At 37.5% G+C, this 20,640-nt stretch overlaps 1 protein-coding gene across 6 annotated transcripts in view; it reads left to right on the forward strand.

The window, feature by feature from the left end:
- Window positions 1-45: 45 nt before the first annotated feature.
- Window positions 46-20,640, forward strand: part of CCDC83 (coiled-coil domain containing 83) — a 46,938-nt gene continuing 26,343 nt past the window's right edge. The window contains exons 1-5 of one of the 6 annotated variants that reach the window (XM_049620169.1): window positions 47-169; window positions 447-522; window positions 6,247-6,369; window positions 12,646-12,730; window positions 17,831-17,993. In XM_049620169.1, coding sequence (XP_049476126.1) covers window positions 6,275-6,369; window positions 12,646-12,730; window positions 17,831-17,993 — 343 coding nt within the window. In that variant the 5' untranslated portion in view covers window positions 47-169; window positions 447-522; window positions 6,247-6,274. Of the gene's footprint in view, window positions 523-6,246; window positions 6,370-11,738; window positions 11,822-12,645; window positions 12,731-17,830; window positions 17,994-20,640 lie in introns of those variants that run through there. The other 5 variants (XM_049620183.1, XM_049620160.1, XM_049620175.1 and 2 more) reach the window with 5 other exon arrangements.

Below are 20,640 nucleotides of genomic sequence, written 5' to 3' on the forward strand. Positions count from 1 at the left end.
GGTGGCGCGTGGCGGAGTGGCGGGGGGGAAGCCCTCGCGAGCCCATCGCCTAGGAAACGGAGGGCTAGGCTGCAGCCGGGGAGTGGGTGGGCCTGGTCCGCGGGCAGGACGCGAGTGCTACCTGCGGGCCGACTGCAGTGCATCCGCGCCTAGAAGTGGTCGAGGGAGGGTAGGGAGACTGGCTGGACTCCTCGCTCGACCCCTGACTCCTTCCAGTCTGGCACTTAAGACTTTACATCTCCGTCCCACCCCCACCAGGCCTGGGGCTTGCTCTACGCCCAAGCGGGCCTGGGGTCGCTCCCTCCTGGCGTCCTCCACCAAACCCTGCTCCTGGACCGTTGGAAACCGCCGGGAGGGGTTCTCATAGGCCCGCCCCTCTTCAGGAAGGAGACAGTGAGGGAGATTTTTTGAACTGATCAAAATATTAACCTCTCTTCGCCTTGCAGTAGAACCCCCGGTGACTTGCTGATTTGCCCGCCCTTCGAGATCTGTTCCTGAGGGCAGGATCTGAATGTGATTCAGGTTTGTGACCTTAATGGTGCCCTCACAGCCTCTAGCACATAGGTGTTCAGTAAACTAATCCTTCCATTTGTGTGGAGCTTTATCGCTTGACAGTATTCCCAAAGCATTTGAGCCTCATTGATAACCCGGACAGGAGGTAGGAAAGATGGAAGAGAACTCAGGGTCAGAGGGGATTAGAGACTCAAGGTTATAAAACTCACTAGTGGAGGAGCCAGAACTAGACTCAAGTCTTGCTTTGCTTAGTACTCTTCTCACCGAATTCCTGGTCTTGTGAATGCGTTTTGAGTGAGGACTCACACCTCCCTGCAACCTTCTCAGAGCCATCATGGAGCCCTCCCACGAAAGCTCTAAGTGTTGCTGATGACCTCCCCCCGCCCCCTGCCCCCACTCTCCTCCACAGTCCATAGATTGGCTTTAGCTCCTTGCCGTGGATCCTGCAACATCCTGTTCACAGGATGCTAGGTTTCTTTCTTTTATTAATGTTAGATTTGTACAGTACTTTCTTCTTCACTCCCCTTCTTGCTCCATGATTAATTCTCTGGTGGGCAAGAGAGAGTTGAGGAGGTGGTTGGGTAGTGTGAGATGTCCCATTGAAGGAAAAAAAAAAATATATATATATATATATATATACACATACATATATATATTTCTGTTATGTATATATATACATATATATACATATATATATACATACATATATATGTATGTATATATATATACATATATATATATAGACATATATATATATACATATTTCTGTTAAGGCAGAGAAGGAAAACAATAAACCTGGGTATTTATCACTGTGTGTGTGATAATTGCTTATGGATTTCCTTACTGCCACCCCAAGACCTGGCCCCAGTAGATCTCTTTGTATTCACCACTGCTCTCTGAAAATGGAAGCCCTTTGGTTCTCCTCCACCATCAGAGTTTGAAAATACTACATGTATTTCCATTATCCTCACAACATTCTTTTCATAATTATGTCTCTTTTATTTTGACATTTCTAAGCTTGAAGGACAGCAGGAGTTGGGGGAAAAATGTAGTAGTTCTGGTTGCTAGAGAAATTAGTATAATATAATGCTTCTCAAACTATTTGTTATTAGCAAATCTGGATCAGAAGATAGACCAATTCAGAAGCTAAGTGTAATTTGGGAACTGCAGTTCAGAAATGTCCCACTGACCAAAGGATTTGTATTGGTGAAAAAAATACATGGTAATGTAATGTACATCACCAATTAGGCATGTGAAAGTTGAAAGTGTTATTTATCCAGATATTTTTAAATATCTTGATTTGAATATTTGGTTGTTTACCATATCTCCAAACTGGCTGTGTTTTACATTTTAAAGCTGTTTTGGGCTGTATATACATAATCTATACAAAAAAAGGACTGAATTTGTTTTAAGCTAACTTTTAGGTGATATTCTCACTACTAAAAGGCTTTAAATGAATTCAGCGCTTTTTAACATACACTGAAGAGCATTTCTTTTTTTAAATGTTTATTTATTGATTTATTTTGAGAGAGACAGAGAGCACAAGTGGGAGAGAGGCAGAGAGAGGAGAGAGAATCCCAAGCGATGTGGGGCTCAATCCCACAAACCATGAGATCATGACCCAAACTGAAATCCAGAGTCAAATGCTCAACCGGCTTAGCCAGCCAGGCACCCCTACACTGAAAAGCATTTCTAAAACATTTAAATATTGTATTAACAATATGTTCTAGCATAAGTGAGAATTTGAATTTAAAAGTGATTTACTTTCTAAATTCAGGGTATATACAACATTATGAGAAAATAAATAGGGCCATGGATAAAGAAAGTGAGTATACATTATTTGCAGGTCATTCAAATTAGACATTTATTGAGCATCTACTTTGTGTCCAACAAGGTATGTTCCAACATATATTTTGAAAATATATTTTGAAAATATATATTCCAAATATATGTTCCAACATATATTTTTGAAAACCCAAAGATGGTTTGTTGAAGTGGTTAGTTGTTATTCAGTATTAAAGGAATTATATTTTGTTGCAAATGAGCGTATAACACCATGAATGCTTTCAAATATATATTGCAATTAACACTATAATGGGATACTACTACATTATTATTATTTATTAGACATACACATTTAGAACTAGTTAATGGCAGAGCCAGTACTAGATAGACTTCGAGACTTCCCACACCCATATAGAGATCTTTTCACTAAATCATGCCCTCAATCTCTGATGAAATCTTATTCAGAACTTTTGCCGTTACTAATGCTATTAAGTAAATATCTTCCATTCTAATCTACATAACAAACATCAGAATCCATTTCAAATGTCAAAAAAGCTATTAGAGCAGAGCTGCCATCCCTCTCAGCCTCCACAAAATTTGGAAAGAGTCATTAGGAGGCTTCTGGATATTCATGGCTCCACAAAGTCATGAAAAAAGTCATTAGGAGCTTTCTCAGTATTGAGCCAGGATCCTGAGAATGCACTCTTTGGTTTTTTTTTTTTTTGGGGGGGGGGGTAATTTTGCAGAGTCAAGTAAAGCATTATGAGATAGCAGTACATTTGAATAAGATGGCTATTCTATGTCCATTTTTTCTAAACAGACTTCTTCCTTTCCACTGAGAAGCATTTGAAGAATATGTTTTGAAAAATTTTCTGACAGAAAGTGATTATGGAGTAGGCTCTGAAAAGGCTGGAGACCTGAGTCTTTCAAACCTAGCCTCCTCGCCTGCCATCGCTCCATGGCATATGGAATGCCCAAAGAGCATTGGGAAAGGACAAACAGATAGTACAAAAGGTCATACTGTGAGCAAAGATCTCCAGAGCATTCATTGCCTGCACAATCTTGCTAGCCTTTTAAAGTTGTTCATTATTTTTCTTAAAGTCCTACTAGAGTATGCTTCTTTCTTCCTATCTGAGTAGAGATCTTGCCTCTTCCATATGTTATAATTAAGGACCATGCACAGAGCAGGCACCAGATAGATGTTTGCAGTTACTGACACACAGATTAGGTGTCCATCTGTCAAGAATTATTCTTCATAAAACCTCCTGGAAGATAACCTACATTACTGTGTGAATATTTTTCTAGGGTCCTCACCCTTTGCTGAGATAGAAGTCCTCTAGGTGGACAGGAACTGTAAATCCTTGTAAATGTTTATGAAAATCCCCATTGTTTGTAGGACATTATCAAATGTAGAAGGACATTCTGAAGTAATGTCATTAGCTCATTGCAAAAATGCATCTGTTAAGAGGCCAATCCTCTGCTTACTGATTTTCTGGAAAGTATGTAAAACAACAAATCTTAAAATAGTTTATGGATAAATAATTTGTGCTAATGGATCCTCATTTTCACTCATAGTTTGTTAAAGTGCTTTGCCATGAGTTGCAGTTAGGTAACTAATAATACTTTAGTCAGAGAGCTGAAAACTTAAGAGCCAGGTAACTGAGGTAATGAGCAAAATGAGGTCATTTTTCCTCCAGCACCAGATGGGTATTATAGATGGAAACTCTAACACTTGATCTCCTCCATATGACTCAGAAGGAAAATTAGAGATCAATGTTAACATTTGTTTTAACTTTTAAATAAAATATTTATAGTAAAACAATCACTGTTAAGTAGTAAGTTATTGTTGCAAAATGATACACTTGTCAGCATGTTACCTCTTTGCGCAATAGTCAAGTTAAAATTTCTAATTCTAAAATAGAAAATAATATAAAAATTCAACTCTGCATCTAAAACAAAAAAAAAAGCAAGTTTTACTCAACTTACAAGTTTCTGTGAACTGTGATGGGAGAATAGCACATTTTATTGTGTAGTTTATGAAATTATTCTCAATACTTTCATATCTGAGAAGATACCACTTAATATATTACTCTGTGTTAATGTGTTAAATCTTTTTGTTGACAGCTGTGTGCTTTTCAGTTGGAAAGTATTATATAGTATGTTTGCATTCACATATACTCGAATCTGTTAGAATGTAGAGATGAGCACACTGGCTGGAAAAGAAAAGTCTCAGACACAAAGACTGAGCCTCACTGGAGGTCTAGGTGTGAAAACAGCATGTCTAGGAAAAAGTGTTTCATTTCAGAGACATTTTCCACTGTGGATCTCAGTGATCTATGTAGATTGCCGAGTCAGTGACCCAAGTCAATGATGAAGGTTGACAATAGCAAACCGCATGGATTAGTTTTTCCACACATCATTATACTTGGCATTGGGTAGACATCCTCTGCTTTAGTTACCCAGAGTTTGAAAAAGCCTGATCTGGAGCTTTAACTAAAAGGGCATAATACTTAACTAAGCTCTTTCTGTATGTCACCCACTATGCTAGGTGCTTTAAATAATGGCTTATTTAATCCTTATAACAGCTTTTAGAGTATGATTTTTGCTCTTAATTTATAGATGATGAAACTGAAGCTCAGAAAGATTAAGTCACCTACCCAAGGTCACATAGATAATAGGTGGTGGATATAGGATTAAAACATGTCTGCCTGATTTATCCATCCAGTTTTTCCTTTGACAAGGACTTACTGTGCATCTACTTGTGCTAGGTGGGGAATACAGTAATGCACAAGAATTACATCATCCCCACTCTCATGGACTTCCCAGCCATCTAAATAAATAATTACAAAGGTTAAATTCTTTCTACCATACCCAACTACTACTACTTTGATTGAAGCTTAGGCACTTATTTTTTTTAATTAGTGGAAATTAGAAGATAAAAATCTGTTAAGATTATAATCTGAAAAGAAGTACTTTAGTACCTATACAAAATCCATCAAGTATTCCTGTTCACTATAAAAATCTGTGAACAGTGGACCTGATTTTTCACTCTTAAAATATATTATTTTTGAGAATTTTTTTTATTAGATAAAAAGCAATCGATAGCTGATGAGCAGTGACTGCTAAATATTACGTTACTATTATTACTTTGCATTTGTAAACCTTTTAGCCATTTAAAAAAACATTGGAATATGTGCTTTTATTTGCTCTAACAACCCTAGCCATACCTAATTCTTTTGGATTCTAGTTTCTTTGGATTCTAGCTCACAGAAAATTGTGCTTCTTTGTTTTGTCTTAATTAAAAAAAATTAACAGACATTTCCTGAGCTGTTATTATATGCAGTAACACTGTGGAGAAATAAAATGACTGGAAAAGTATAGTCCTTGTTCTTAGAAAAGCTTGATAGGGACAAGAGATGTAGATGGATAACATAAGGGGGTGAGTGTCTTAGAAAGTTTGGGTAGGAAAGGGCACCTGGGTGGCTCCGTTGGTTGAGCAGCTGACTCTTGATTTCGATTCACATCACGATCTCACAGTTCAGTTCCTGGGATGAAGCCCCACTGCAGGCTCCACACTGATACCAGGGAGCGTGCTTGGGATTCTTTTTACCCCTCCCCTTCCCCTTCCCTCTCCCCCTCCCCCTCCCCCACTGCACATGTGAGCATGTGCGCTCAAATCTCTCGCAAAATAAACTTTAAAAAAAGAAAAGAAAATGTTTTGGAATGGGGAAATGCTGTACCTGGTCCAAACATGGAACTTACTAGACTCAAGAATCCATTGATTCACTGATGTCCCAGCACTGTGGTGGATGATAGGTCTGATAGGTTTCCTAGCCTGAATGGAAAAACAGTTTTAAATTAAGTGCTGGCAGTTCCTTATCTTGAGTAAACACAAGTAGAGGGGCAAAGACAGAATTTATTTGCTTTTCCTACTTCTTTTCTAAACAGGCATACCTCTTACTAACGAAGCAACACAATGGACAACACAGCGAAAGCAAATAAAAAGGATATTCAAAATGAGCCACCCAAAGAAATCCAATTGCCTACCAGTGAAGCACTTCTAGACTATCAGTAAGCTTAGATTATGAAATCCAAACATCCCCATATGCAAATGGAAATCATTGTTAAAATTCATATAACTCCAAACGGACAGTAATGCACTCAAAAGTTGTCAAGAGAGCCAGACTAGAGGTAGATTGGAAGCATAATTGAACTCTTGTGCTATGTGCAGACTTTTTTTTTAAGTTTTGAAACTTTGACTATAATATATTCCAAGTAGTAGCTGTGAAACCACATTCATTAATGTGGATTTGGATCTCTCTCTCCCTCCATTGTATTATTGGTCACTCTCCCACATACTGTGTACACTTTGTATATAACAGCTGGCTGGCTTACCTCTTAAAATACAACAGAGAATAGTTAGTGTCATCTCCAGTGGCTACAAATCAAATCCAAAAGATAGAATTATTTTTAATAACAATATTTCTAATGTCTCACTCCCAGGAGCTGAAGATAAAACTAAAGGTAATACCTATTCTATATTTATGTTTTCATGGATAGTAAACTGCTGGAGAGATTTTGAACCTCAGCTTTTGACACAGCGTAGGTGTCTTAATGTGTAATTCTTAAGGAGTGAATGAATTCATTTCATTCTTTTACACACAAGAATGTACTTCATAACCCTCAACAAGGTAGGTTTAGAAGGAACATACCTCAACATAATAAAGGCCATATATGAAAGCCACACAGCTAACATCACAGTCAGTGGCAAAAAACTGAGAACTTTTTCAGGAAGGTCAGGAACAAGGTCAGGAACATGACAAGGATGTACACTCCTCCCACTTTTATTCAACATAGTCCTAGCCACAGCAGTCAGCTAAGAAAAACAAATAAAATGTATCCACAATGGTAATGAAGGAAGAAGTAAAACTCTATTTGCAGATGACATGATACTATATATAGAAAACCCTGAAGACCCCACCAAAAAACTACTAGAACTGATTGATTTATTCAGTAAGGTCACAAGTTACAAAATAAGTATACAGAAATTGATTGCATTTCTATGCACTAATAATGAAGTTGCAGAAGAAAAACTTAGCAAAAAAATCCCATTACAACTGCACCAAAAAGAATAAAATAGCTAGGAGTAAACTGAACCAAGGAGGTAAAAGACCTGTACTCTGAAAACTATAAAACACTGATGAAAGAAATTAAAGATGACACTAACAAGTGGAAAGATATTCCGTGCTCATGGATCAGAAGAACAGATATTGTTAAAATGTCCATACTACCTAAAGCAATCCACACATTTAATGCAATCCCTATCAAAATACCAACAGCATTTTTCACAGAACTAGAACAGATAATCCTTAAATTTGCATGGAACCACAAACAACCCTGAATAGCCAAAGAAATCTTGAAAAGGAAGAACAAAACTGGAGGTATCACAATCCCAGATTTCAAGATATACTACAAAGCTGTAGTAATCAAAATACTATGGTACTGGCACAAAAATAGATACAGAGATCGACAGAGTATACGTGTGTGTGTGTGTATGTGTGTATGTGTGTGTATATATATATATATATATATACACACAATGGAATATTATTCAGCATTATTATTCAACATATACAATGGAGTATTATTCATCCATAAAAAAGAATAAAATCTTGCCATTTGCAACAACATGGATGGATCTACAGAGTACAATGCTAAGTGAAATGTTAAAGAAAGACAAATACCATATGATTTCACTTATATGTGGAATTTAAGAAACAAAACAAATGAACAAAAAGAAAAAAAAGAGAGAGAGAAGCCAAAAACACGCTTTTAACTATAGAGAACAAATTGATGGTTACCTGAGGGGGGTTGGTAGGGGTATGGGTGAAATAGGTGATGGGGATTAAGAGTACACTTAACATGATGAGCACTGAGTAATGTACAGAATTGTTGAATTGGTATATTGTACATGTGAAACTAATATAACATTGTATGTTAACTATACTGGAATTAAAATTTTTAAAAAAGCATGTACTTCATTCATGCATTTACTGAACAAGCACTTGAATATTTACCAAGTCCAAGGCAAGTGCTAAAGGACAACAACAAAGAGAAAACCTGGTTCCTGCCCTGATGAGACATGGGAGACAGACATTAGACAACTAATTCAAGCTTTTTTTACAAAATTGCATAGCTGCAATTAAGACAGTATGAAAGAAAAGTGTAAGGTCCTGTGTAACAGTTTAACTAAAGGTTTAAACTATGGTCAGAGGTGTCAGGAAAAGCTTGTTGAGGAAGTGACGTTGGAGCTGATCTCTGGAAGAGGAATAGGTATTATGGAGAGATAAAGTAAAAGAGAGAAAAGCTTATGGAAGAAACGCTGGAGAGAGGGAGAGGTTTCACAGCCCAGGAACTGAGAGAAGGCAGAGTGAGGGAGAAAGGGTAAGACTGAACTGATGATGTATGCAAGGCTCAGATAAACCGAGTCCAGTGGAATATTTGGGAGTCAGTATGAGAAACTATTTATTGGAGAGGAACAAGACTGAAAGTGGGGAGCCTGGAATGCTGGTGACTAGCCTGTGACACTGGGCTTCAAGAGATTTGTTTTTAACAACCTTCAGATAAAATCTACCTCCTTCTTGAGAAACTCCAAATCTATCTGTCTGTTCTTTTTAGAGGGCAGTTGACTGAAAGGGTCAGAACACTGAGAAACCCAAGAAGGTACTTGTGACAAAGCTCCCTTTTATTTTTTACTTGAGATAACATTTAACCAGAAACTACCCACACTCATTTGTCAACCTAACTGAAAACTTCCCTCATCTCATCTTCGGAGAGGTGGACAAAAAGGCTCTAGGAATACAACCTGCTCTCTAATTTGCTGCCATGGTTTACAGTGATGACATCCAAATACAACCGTTTCTCTTGTAGGTCAATCAGAGGCCAGTCTTTAACAGAGGTTTACAAAAAGACAAACATTTAAAAATTCTCATGATCTAGCACAAGATATAAACTGAACATCTCATGCTTTTGTTCTCTGCTTTGTTAAGACTAAATAAACAATCTCATGGACTGAAACAGTCGAGGCCTGACTGTACCATACTCTGCTAGTGACACTTGACTCATTCCAGGTGTTCCCAGGTGACAGAACTTTTGTCACATGACAAATTGGCCAAAACACCCACCTCACCATCTGAGAAAGGATTGTCCAAGGGTCCCCTGGAAGTATCTTCCTTCTCTTTTACACAATCTCATTTTAGAACAAAGAGCTGGGAGCACGTAGTAGGTAATCAATGACTTCTGAACAACTGAACATTTTTTTAAATCTATCCCAAGAAAATAAGGTCATGAACCTCTATGATTGTGAAGAGCTGAGACTGTCAATGCCAAATCTATAAAGTGACACCATTTCTAGGTAATGGTGGTTTTTATTTTTTCCTTTGTACTTGTTTTTCCCCCAGTTTTCTACAATGTGTGAATAGACCCAGAAATAGGTATAGATATTATTATAGGTTAAAAAATAGATAAAAGTATAAAATTTTTAAATCCAGACTTATCTATTTTACTTCTGAGAATTTTCAATGAAATTGCATGGAGGGAGAAAGTTGACACATTAATAACACTTTAATAATACAGTGAGGTAAGGGGGAAGGTGACACCTTGTATTACTAACCATTTCATGTCACTGTGCTTCAGAATAATGTGTATCCTTTCCAAACGGCTTTAATATCTATTATCTCATTAGTTTATCCAACTTGCTTCAGCATTTAGTGTGACATGTGGACTACTATGGCATCTGAGAAAGTTATAAAAAGGAAAAAGTATATAGAGAAGAGTGAAGCTTGAACTCCCACAGTGGCTAAGAGTGTTGAGTTCTGAAGTTCAGTTTCATCTTCATGAGACCTAAGGAGGTTGAAGTAAATTCCAAGGAAATACTCAGCTAACTTAGACCTATGACTACCATGTGAGCCACAAATCTTTTGGGCATCTCAGAATCTCCCCCAGGCCTGCCGGTGCTATTTAGATCTTTCTGAACAGCTCACTGCAGAAGGAACAAAAGACAGAGCCCTAGGTCATTTGCCCCTAACTGCTCTGAGCAGAGGGGTGGTTGGCTGAAGTGTAAGGTTGCCAGATATAGCAAATAAAATTACCGGATGCGCAATTAAATTTGAATTTAAAATGAATATGAAATAATTTTTTTTAATGTAAGTTTGTGCCATGCAGCAGCTGGGGTTGGGGCAGGATGTAGTCTCTGGACCCATCTTTGTATACTCAGTCATCAGCAGGGAAGGCTCTCAGCTGAAGCCATTAGTAAGTCTATTAACTAGACCATCCAAAGACTCTCTCAACCAATGGAGACTACATATTTGAGATTCATTTGCCTGCTTCACCCATACTGAGAGTTAGGTTGCCATATTTGTAATTGCAGAAATTGCCTAATGTGTGAACATTTGCATAGCCTTTTTTCTTTTTTTTTTTTTTCTCTTTTTTTTTAATTTTTTTTTTTTTTAATATATGAAATTTACTGTCAAATTGGTTTCCATACAACACCCAGTGCTCATCCCAAAAGGTGCCCTCCTCAATACCCATCACCCACCCTGCCCTCCCTCCCACCCCCATCAACCCTCAGTTTGTTCTCAGTTTTTAACAGTCTCTTATGCTTTTGCATAGCCTTTTTTCAAATAATTCTCATAATATTTTTTTATTTTTCCCCTTAAAATGGGAGGTAGAGAAGGCGTTCCTTCAAAATTTTTGCATACCTAAGCTTTAGGTGAGAAGTAAAAAGATGGTTTATACCTACCTATAGACTTATTTATTATTATTGTGTGGAAACCACCCTTCCATTTAGCCTGTTATTTCCCCCATAACAATGGGTAAGTAATATGATTGTGTGTTTACTTCTTTATTGTCTAATAAAATGTAAGCTCCTTGAGGGCAAGAATCACAGAGGTCTTGTTCAACACTATCTCCATAATGCCATAAACAATACTGGGCACAAAGCAGCAGCTCATTAAATCTTGTTATTTGTGAATGCATGAAAGGGAACAATGGTCAATTTAAATTGTATAATTTTTGAACTGAAAAACTATAGAGCTCATCCCCTTCAATTCTTTTACCTACAGAAGAGTAAGGCAAGGCCTAACTAGGTGAAGAGTCCTTGGGCAGTTAGTGGAGAAGCAGGCCTGAAATCCAAGTTTCATAGTATCCAAACAGAGTACTTTTGCCACTAAAATGGATTGCTTGTTTTGTTTTTATGTTGCATTTTCTCATTATTGGGAAAGAAGGAGTCTTATTTTCCTCTCTACCAAACATGCAATATCACAAATATAAATGGTATTTTGGAGGAAGGGCTGAGGATATAAGATTCACTTCAACGAAATTTACTAAGCACTTACTCTATGCTAGAAACATTCACATACAATGTCTTATTTTAATCCTTATAGGATTAGGGCTAGGTATTGTTGTCACCACTGATAGCTTGGAAACTGATGCTCAGAGAAGTGACTTGCCTGAGATCATGTAGGTAAGAAGGGACAGGGACAAGATTGAAAACAAGAGTTGCTCAATCTTTAACAGCGTCTCTGTTCACTACACCACAGAGGTGCTATATATTTGTTTTGTTTTGTTTTAATTGAGGCAAGGTATTTACATGAAGTTGTTTCCATTGTGTTACTTTGGTCTCAGATTTAAAGTTACAAGATGTACTGGGTAGTAGAGATATACTTAGCACTTCAAATATTTATCACATAGCCCACATCAAAGTCTTCCTGCACCTTTCTGTCTCTCCTTTGTATCTGACAGATGCTCAACAAATACTTGTTGGGTATTAAAGAAATGTGTTTGTGTCAGGAAAGCTTTTATTATTTATAGAAGAGATGGCGTGCTAAGGAACTTGAACCAAAGATATGCCTAGTATATCTTTCTCTTTCAAGAAGATGTGCCTGCACTTATAAAGCCTTTGTTTTGTCATTTTTGTTTGAAATATTTAGATTTCTAGAAAGCATGTTTTCTGTATGCCCTTCTTTAGGTTCCCTTTAAGCTTAATTATTTATAGATAGTTAGAAAGTATAAAAATTATGAAGTACAAATGGGGATTGATTTAAGAAAAAAAACTTGAAGTTATCTCTCCAATATATATTTTAGTGAGGAAAATATACTCAGAAACACACACACACACACACACACACACACAAATCACTTAAAAAGTTTTCTGATCCCTAAATGGGTTTTTATAATGTATCTAATACTTTATTTCAATTCAAATAATTTAGTTTAAAATTTTAAATTTGCCCCATTAATTTTCCAAGATAAATAATTGTAAAACATCTTATCTTTGTTTATTATCAGCTGTCAAATAAAGGAAAATGCAGTAGAACGGTTTATGGCTCAAATAAAGAGACTTAGAGAAAAGAACCAAAAGTATCATGAAAGAGTGAGTATAACATTTAAAGCTTATATCTAGTTATTAAACATTTACACAAATGCTTTAAAATTGTGAATTATGATGACATGTACTCTAGGAAAGTATCTTCTTTAGTGCTTGGAATTGATTAATTTACAATCTAAGTTTTTTGTACATGTAAGGCAAAAGGGTACTGTTGTTCCTATTATATTAATTACAGTGTTGAAGGAAGTCAGCTTGAGCTGTGTTATTTAGACATGATGACATTGAGTCTTGTGTTAAAAATTTTAAGGCTCTGAAACCACATTTATCATTTAATTTCTTATTTAGCCAAATGATAAAACATTGGGTCTCTGTTTTTAATTTCTATATCTTTTTGCTCTTAGATTTTCAGAGTGTGCATATGTAAATATTATTTGAAAAGTATAATCTCAGTTGTTAAAATGACTGATGTTTAAGATGATATGTTGTATTTATAAAATCAGATTGAAATGAATATCAAAGTCATGCTGTATATGACTAAGTGATAATTAACACAATTTTTCCCTTAAGGGGATAAGGAAACGCTGAGACTGTTCTCTACTAAAACATTTATATGGACTCTAAAGCTTCCACAGTTAACTGTTTTATTTGGCTTTTGTCTAAAATGACTATATCTACAAGTTTTAATGGAGTCTGGGGTCAGAGACCTAAGATTGCATCCTGACTGTACAACTTAAGGCTGGTAGCATTTTGGCCAAAACTGATGTGAGCCCCAGTTTCCCTCCTATAACATGGGATTCCTGTCTTCCAAATAGGGCTAATTTGGTCATTCATTCAGCAATATTTTGGGGACTAGATATGGTGGTGATATAACTGTGACCCTGACATTGTCGTGATTCTCAACGATCAGTTACTAAAGTCTGTTGATCAGAAACTCAGGTCTGTGGGTGAAAATGGAAAGGGGACATTTGGTCTAGGTGCTTGGATGCAGGTTCCACATGATGAGATCCACAGCACATTAGATGAGTGAACTGCCATCAAGGACCAATGCACACCACCCAGTGGTCAGCACTGGGACTTCCATTTGTTTGTGGAAATGACATCAGGACTGAGGGATCACTTTCCCATAGCCCCTCATTTGAAGCCAGAAACAAAATTCTTATTTTCATGACTATGGGATAGGCCTATGTCTTCTTCTGGGATCATGTGGACCCAGCAGTGACGAACATGGAGAGGCAGACTAGTTCCAGCTATGTATCTATTTCTTTCCATTTATGCCGCTACTGCCACAGTTGAGGCTGCCACCAGCTCTTACCCATCCTTCTTCTATTCAGTACATTTTCCACAGTGCAACACTTTGAATACCGTAAACCTTTCAGTGCTTAAAACCCTACAGTGGCTTTCTATGGTACAGAAAATTAAATCCATGCTCCTTACTAAAGTCTTTGAGGCCCTACAAGATCTGACCTCTGTTCACCTCTCCAACCTTGTCTCCAGTTGTTCCACCCTTTGCTCACCACTGCTTCTTTTAAATCTTGGAAAACCCACTCTTGCTCGTTATTGTACCTTTCTTCAGGCTGTTTCATCCTCCAGAATGCTCTTCTCTTGGCCAGCTCCTTTTTGTTCCCCCAAACTAAGCTGGAATGCTCCATACAAATGTATCTCCATTATTAAATTGAAAGCTCTTTAGGGAGCAGAATCAAATCTTACTTACCTTTGTTTCTCCGGAAGGGCCCAGCATGAGTCGGTGTTCGATAAATATTTGTTGAGTTGATTCACACTAACACCAGTGAAGGAAACATTTTTGAGGTCACAGATATTTACTTGCTAAATTAAATATGACTCATTAACAAGACCTACTTTTTCTCTTCCATTAGGTCAAACTCAGAAATCCTTCCTCCCCATCATGTCCTCCTTTGTGTGAATTTTGTTTGGACTGTCACTTCATTGATTATCTTTCTTTCTCTCTGTATGCTCCACTCATGTCATTAGACATTTCATAGTTCACTCTGTCCACTTCCTTACCTCCATTTCATCCTTTCACTCGTGCTATTCCACCACACCTGCTAGGACAGAAGTTATTAATGACCAATTAGCCGGGTCCAATGGCCTCTTTTTAGTCTTTAATTTATTTCTCGTGCCTTCATCATCAGCCCTGTCATCTTGAAACTCTCTTTTCCTTTGGCTGCCAGCACATCCTTTAATATTCCCCCATATTCTCCAACCATTTCTTGTTTTTCATTCACTGCTCTTTTCCCAGAACCATCCCTTAATCAGGTATTTTCCAGGGTTCTGATCTCCACTCTTCTCTTTAAATCTAAAGGCCTTACTTAACACTATGGCTTCAAATGCCATCTGTCTGGTGATAATTCTCATATGTATATGTGGCAAATTTTCTTAATACTTATCCACTAAAAACAACTAAAATGAGCATATGTAAAAACTGGTGAAATCCAAATTAAATTCTCTAATTTACTTAATACCATTGTACAAATGTCAACTTCTCCATTTTCAGGTGCTGTGGTTATATAAGATGTCATCATTGGGGAAAGCAGGGTGTAGTAAGGCGAAGCTCTGTGTACTATTCTGGCAACTTCTTGTTCTTGCAAATCTTAAAAAGTTAAAAAGGCAGAGCCCATGAGATGGCCTTATAACAAAACAAAATCAGTTCTTTCTTTGTAGTTTATTTATTTAATCTACGTTATTCTATTTTTATGGTGTGATAATGGTTTGCTTTATAGGATAAATGTCTTTTTTTAAACACATTGGTGAATATAGCTAACTAAATTGTATTTCATATATCACTCAAAATAATTTTTCAGATATAGTGAATTTTGTAACATGTTATCAGACACATGTCCCATCCACTTGTAATTCACTATGGGATTTGGGAAGTTTAATACAGATGCTATTAAATTTATATATAATGCCAAATATGATTTAGTCATGTTTATGTAATTTTTGAATACAGTTTTAGGACATATGATACTATTTTAATTTATAAATGAAAATATCATATGTTTTAAAAGGATAGTCATTGTGTTAAAAATTTGATCTAAGAGGACTGGATTCACTTTGACAAGTATTGTGCTAAGTATGGAAAGTAAAAGGAAAATTTGTTGACTTATTACACACTATTCTTTTATGAATTATATGTAGTGGTTTTTAAATGATCACTGTCTTTGGGTATTTTTTGCCTATTTTTCAGCTGGAATTGATTTTGAGGCAATTATTGCCTTACTATAATTACCTAACATAAATAAAATCAGATAAAGATTTATTTAGTATTCGGACTATACTTGATAAAGGAATTTTCCATTTCTACAAAAATAAGTGGAAAAGTCCATATTTAGAAAAAGTATTAGGAATGCAATAGTTTGGCAAGGGATATTTCCATTGCTATTATTCAAGTTTCTACAAATATTTCATTTTCAGATAACTCATGTCGAGCCAAAGTAATTCAATTTATTTATAAGAAAAGCAAAACATGAATCAATTTCATTTAAGAAAATGGAGTTATTTGAGAACTTATTAAAGAGCAATAAATTGTTTATCAGTTGCTAATATTGATTGATCTTCATTTTTTAAATTAAACTTTTTTGAAATAATTACAGATTAGCATGCAGTTATAAAAAAATAATACAGAGAGATCCTGTATACCAATACCTGGTTTCCTATAACATATTACAGAACTATAGTACAATATCACAAGTAGGATATTAACATTAACAATATTGACATTGATACAGTCAAGGCATAGGACATTTCCATTAACACAGGTGTCTCTCATATTATCCTAATATAGCTACTCACTCATTCCCAATTCTGCCCCTTCATTAGCTCCTGGCAACCATTAACCTGTTCTCCATATTTATAATTTTGTTATTTTAAGAATGTTATGTAAATGGAATCATATAGTAAGTAATCTTTGGAGATTGGCTCTTTTCATTCAGCAGAATTTCTCTGGAGATTCAGTTTGCTGCATGTATAATTAGTTGGTTCCTTTTATTCATTTTTATTTCATGATATGAATATATCACAATTTATTCAACCATTTACCTTTTGAAAGACATGTGAGTTGTTTCCAGTATTTGGCTATGATACATACAGTTTTGTAAGCATTGTATCAATGTGAATATAAGCTTTCATTTCTCTGAGATAAATGCCTAAGAGCCTAGTTGCTGAGTTGTATGATAGGCAAATGTTTAGTTTTATAAGAAATTGGCATCCTTCTTTAGCAGAGTAGCTGTACCATTTTACAAAGGAGTCAACTTTCAAGAGGAAGAGAGAAAAGAGGGATAAGGGGGGGAATAGGAGAGCAGAGAAGGAGAGAGTTTGAGAGAGGAGGGGGAGAGCAGATTTAGAAAAAGTTTTTAAAGCTGAGATCTGACAGCATGTAAGGCTCTGGTCCAGATGTGGCATCCTGCCTTGGCTGTTTGGTCATATGAAAAAATTAAAATCCTCTTTATGCTTATGCTAGTTGCAGTTAAATTATTACCTTTGCAACCAAAGCATCCTTTTTCTGAGTCTGTTGTCCCCATGAAGCTGGAACTCTGACCATGGACACCTCGCCTTACATCTTTTAACCTCAAAATGGAGACCAAAAAACATGTTTCCATCAGTTTCAGTGAAAGTATTTCCAGGGAAGGACTCTGAGCATATGCTTGCTTGAGACAGCATGCTCAACCTGGACAAATCCAGTGGCCAGGAGAAGGTGCCACTGTATTTTGTGTATAGTGTTCACTGATATACTCCTAGTGTCTAGAAGACCTCCTGGCACATGGTAGATGCTCCATAAATACTGACTAAATGAATGACAATCGCTGAAGAATGGTATTAGTGGGAGATTGAAGAAATTGGCCTCCAAGGTCTAACTTTAATGTTCACTGATCCTATAATAGAGTGATAGACTAGGAAATTAATAACACAATTTTTTAAAATGTAACTTTCTATCCAATAGTTACTATGTTGATGGGTTTAATTTTATTTTGAGTCTTCCATATTCCATAAGCTTTTAGAGATATTGTATAAACTTACTTCATTAAATGTTTTTTCTCATTTTACAAGCCTCAGTGTGACTCTGTTTTGAGGCAAATCAATGTAAATATTTGAGCAGATGCTGTTACCTACTGTTGATTGTCATGACAGAACAGACGCTTGAAGGATGAACAGACTTGGCACATACGGAACCTACTGAAGGAGCTGAGTGAAGAGAAGTTGGAGGAATTACCAGTTGTAACAAGAGAAGATGTTGAAGAAGCAATGAAGGAAAAATGGAAGTTTGAAAGAGACCAGGAAGAAAACTTAAAAGGTGGCTTAGGAACTTGGAAAATTATAAAGCTGCATCAAATTATTTCTTGAATGTGTTAATGCTTTTGTCTCCTAATATGTTCAAAATGCTACGAACATGTTTCAGATGAGATCATTAACACCACAAGCACACACACGTGTGGGTAAATGGACAGGAGAGGGAAATAACAAGTGGGCAGAGCTACTGAAGCCAAGTGAGAAGGAGGAAGGGCACTGATCAAAAACAAAGACAGAAGAAAACCACCTGGGTCTTGACACTAGATAACATCCTGTTAGCTACCACCCTGAAGTCCTCACAGTGGGGATTTGTTCTTTCTTGGGGAAATTCTCTTGTTTGGCAGTTTCTTTGACTTCAACTTCAGTTCAGACTTGGGAACAAGGTGAATATTACCATAAAGCTTCCCCCCACACCAGTATTGCTAAAGGAGCAAACACTCCCATTTAGGTGAAGAGAGGGATTAGAGTTGACCAGGGGGAAGGTTGGCGGACATGGATAGAAATGATGCTAGGTGTAGAAGATGAAAGACCCAGGATTTACTCTTGTCATGGGCTTAGGAAATACCGTGGTCCTGTGGGGAAGTCGTACATAGCTTTGACACATGCATTAAAAAGAGATTTTCAGGGCGTCTGCGTGGCTCAGTGGGTGGAGCAATTGACTCTTGATTTCAGCTCAGGTTGTGATCTCACAGTCATGAGACTGAACCCTGAGTCAGGCTCCACACCAAGCATGGCACCTGCTTAGAATTCTCTCCTCTGCTCCTCCCCAACTTGTGCACTCACACTCTCTCTCAAAAAAAAAAAAAAATTGTTTTTCATTCCTTTATCCTCAACTTGCTGCTAAGATTTCCAGAACCACTTTTGCCAGGACCTCTATAAGTATCATCTTAGCTAGGAAGCTGGAAAGCTTGGGAAAAGACATTGAGTGTTCTCTGGAAGCAGTACTAGAAGCTGGGAGGCAAAACAAGGACTTGCTTCCCTGAATGTGTCCCAAGTATTTCATAGAGCCCACTTACCCAAGCACTTGACAAAGAGCAAGCACACCATCTGTAATTATTTTTGGTTTTGAATGAAATAGTTAACAACACAAAAAAACAGCAATCAGAAAACTTCATTTTTAGGGGTCTCCACAACTGTTCCCATAAGCCTGTTCTGACCCATCTTCTTATGGGCAATGATGATGTCATGAGGTGGTAGATACTGTATTTCTCAGGGCTCCTTTCCAGGAGAGTTCTACTTATGCTTGGAAGGAGTACTTTAATAAGTCCCTTGAGGTGGGAGTGAGACCACAAAGGATACTCAAATGTGCTCATGAAACTGCCTTCGCAGGGAAATGAGCCCAGCTAGCAGAGGTGTGCCTGTTTATGGTTTGGGCTGAGTGATGGAACGTGTGTGTCATACGAGACTGGCGCCGAGCTGGGTGACCAGGCAGAGAGGAGGAGTGCTGGGCATGGGAGGTGATCCAAGAAAGAAAAGAGCCCACAGGTGCCAAAGGAGAGAGAGGTAAGTGAGAGGGCAGGTGGCTCTGAAAAGGCTTTCTGATGCAGTTCTGTCAGGTACCGGGTAGTCGCTTACAGGCAAGCCAGTTTGGGGTGGCAGAATCTCAGACCCAGCCAGACCTACAGAGTTAGAATCTGCATTGTGACAGACCCTAGAGGATCCCTATGCATAGGAAGGTTTGAGAAGGACTGAGGTAACCCCTTTTTTTTTTCCAACTTAGGACTCTTTAGTCTCAAGGATAAAACTTTAACCCAAACTATAGCCTAAGCTCAAGGAGGATGTTAATTTTTTCATAAAATCAAACAGAAAAGTCAGATTGCTATTGACCTGGACCCACCAGAGCCTCACATGCTGTTAGATTTCAGTTTGTTTTTTTTTTAATCTATCTCCTCTGCTTCTCCCTCTTTCTTCCCCTACTGTCCTCCTCCTCTACCTCTTATCTTTCTCCTCTCTCTGTCTTCCCCCTGAAAGATGGCTCCTTTAACTGAGGCTATTGTTCCCAGGAGGCTGGAACTCAGACAATAGACACTTCTCACCTTACATCCTTTTAACCTCAAAATGGAGACAAAAGAGACATGTTTTCCACCAGTTTCAGTAGAAGGACTCTGAGCATGTGCCTTGCTTGAGACACATGCTCACCCCTGGACAAATCCTTATGTCCAAGAGAAGGGACCATTGTAATTGGCCTACTGATTTGACAAGGGGTAGGAGAAGGGAAGGGAGATAGGTTCTGGGAAAGTATAACAATAGCCGCTACCTCCACCTCTTTTCCAGAATCTTCAGTGACATTAACCAGCCTTCCCCTCAAAGGCTGAATGTGGCCCAGGGCTGAGATAGCAGCAATCTTTTTTTTTTTTCAATATATGAAGTTTATTGTCAAATTGGTTTCCATACAACACCCAGTGCTCATCCCAAAAGGTGCCCTCCTCAATACCCATCACCCACCCTCCCCTCCCTCCCACCCCCATCAACCCTCAGTTTGTTCTCAGTTTTTAAGAGTCTCTTATGCTTTGGCTCTCTTCCACTCTAACCTCTTTTTTTTTCCTTCCCCTCCCCCATGGGTTTCTGTTAAGTTTCTAAGGATCCACATAAGAGTGAACACATATGGTATCTGTCTTTCTCTGTATGGCTTATTTCACTTAGCATCACAC

This window comes from Panthera uncia, chromosome D1 (assembly GCF_023721935.1).
Source record: "Panthera uncia isolate 11264 chromosome D1, Puncia_PCG_1.0, whole genome shotgun sequence".
In the NCBI taxonomy this organism is placed as follows: Eukaryota; Metazoa; Chordata; class Mammalia; order Carnivora; family Felidae; genus Panthera; species Panthera uncia.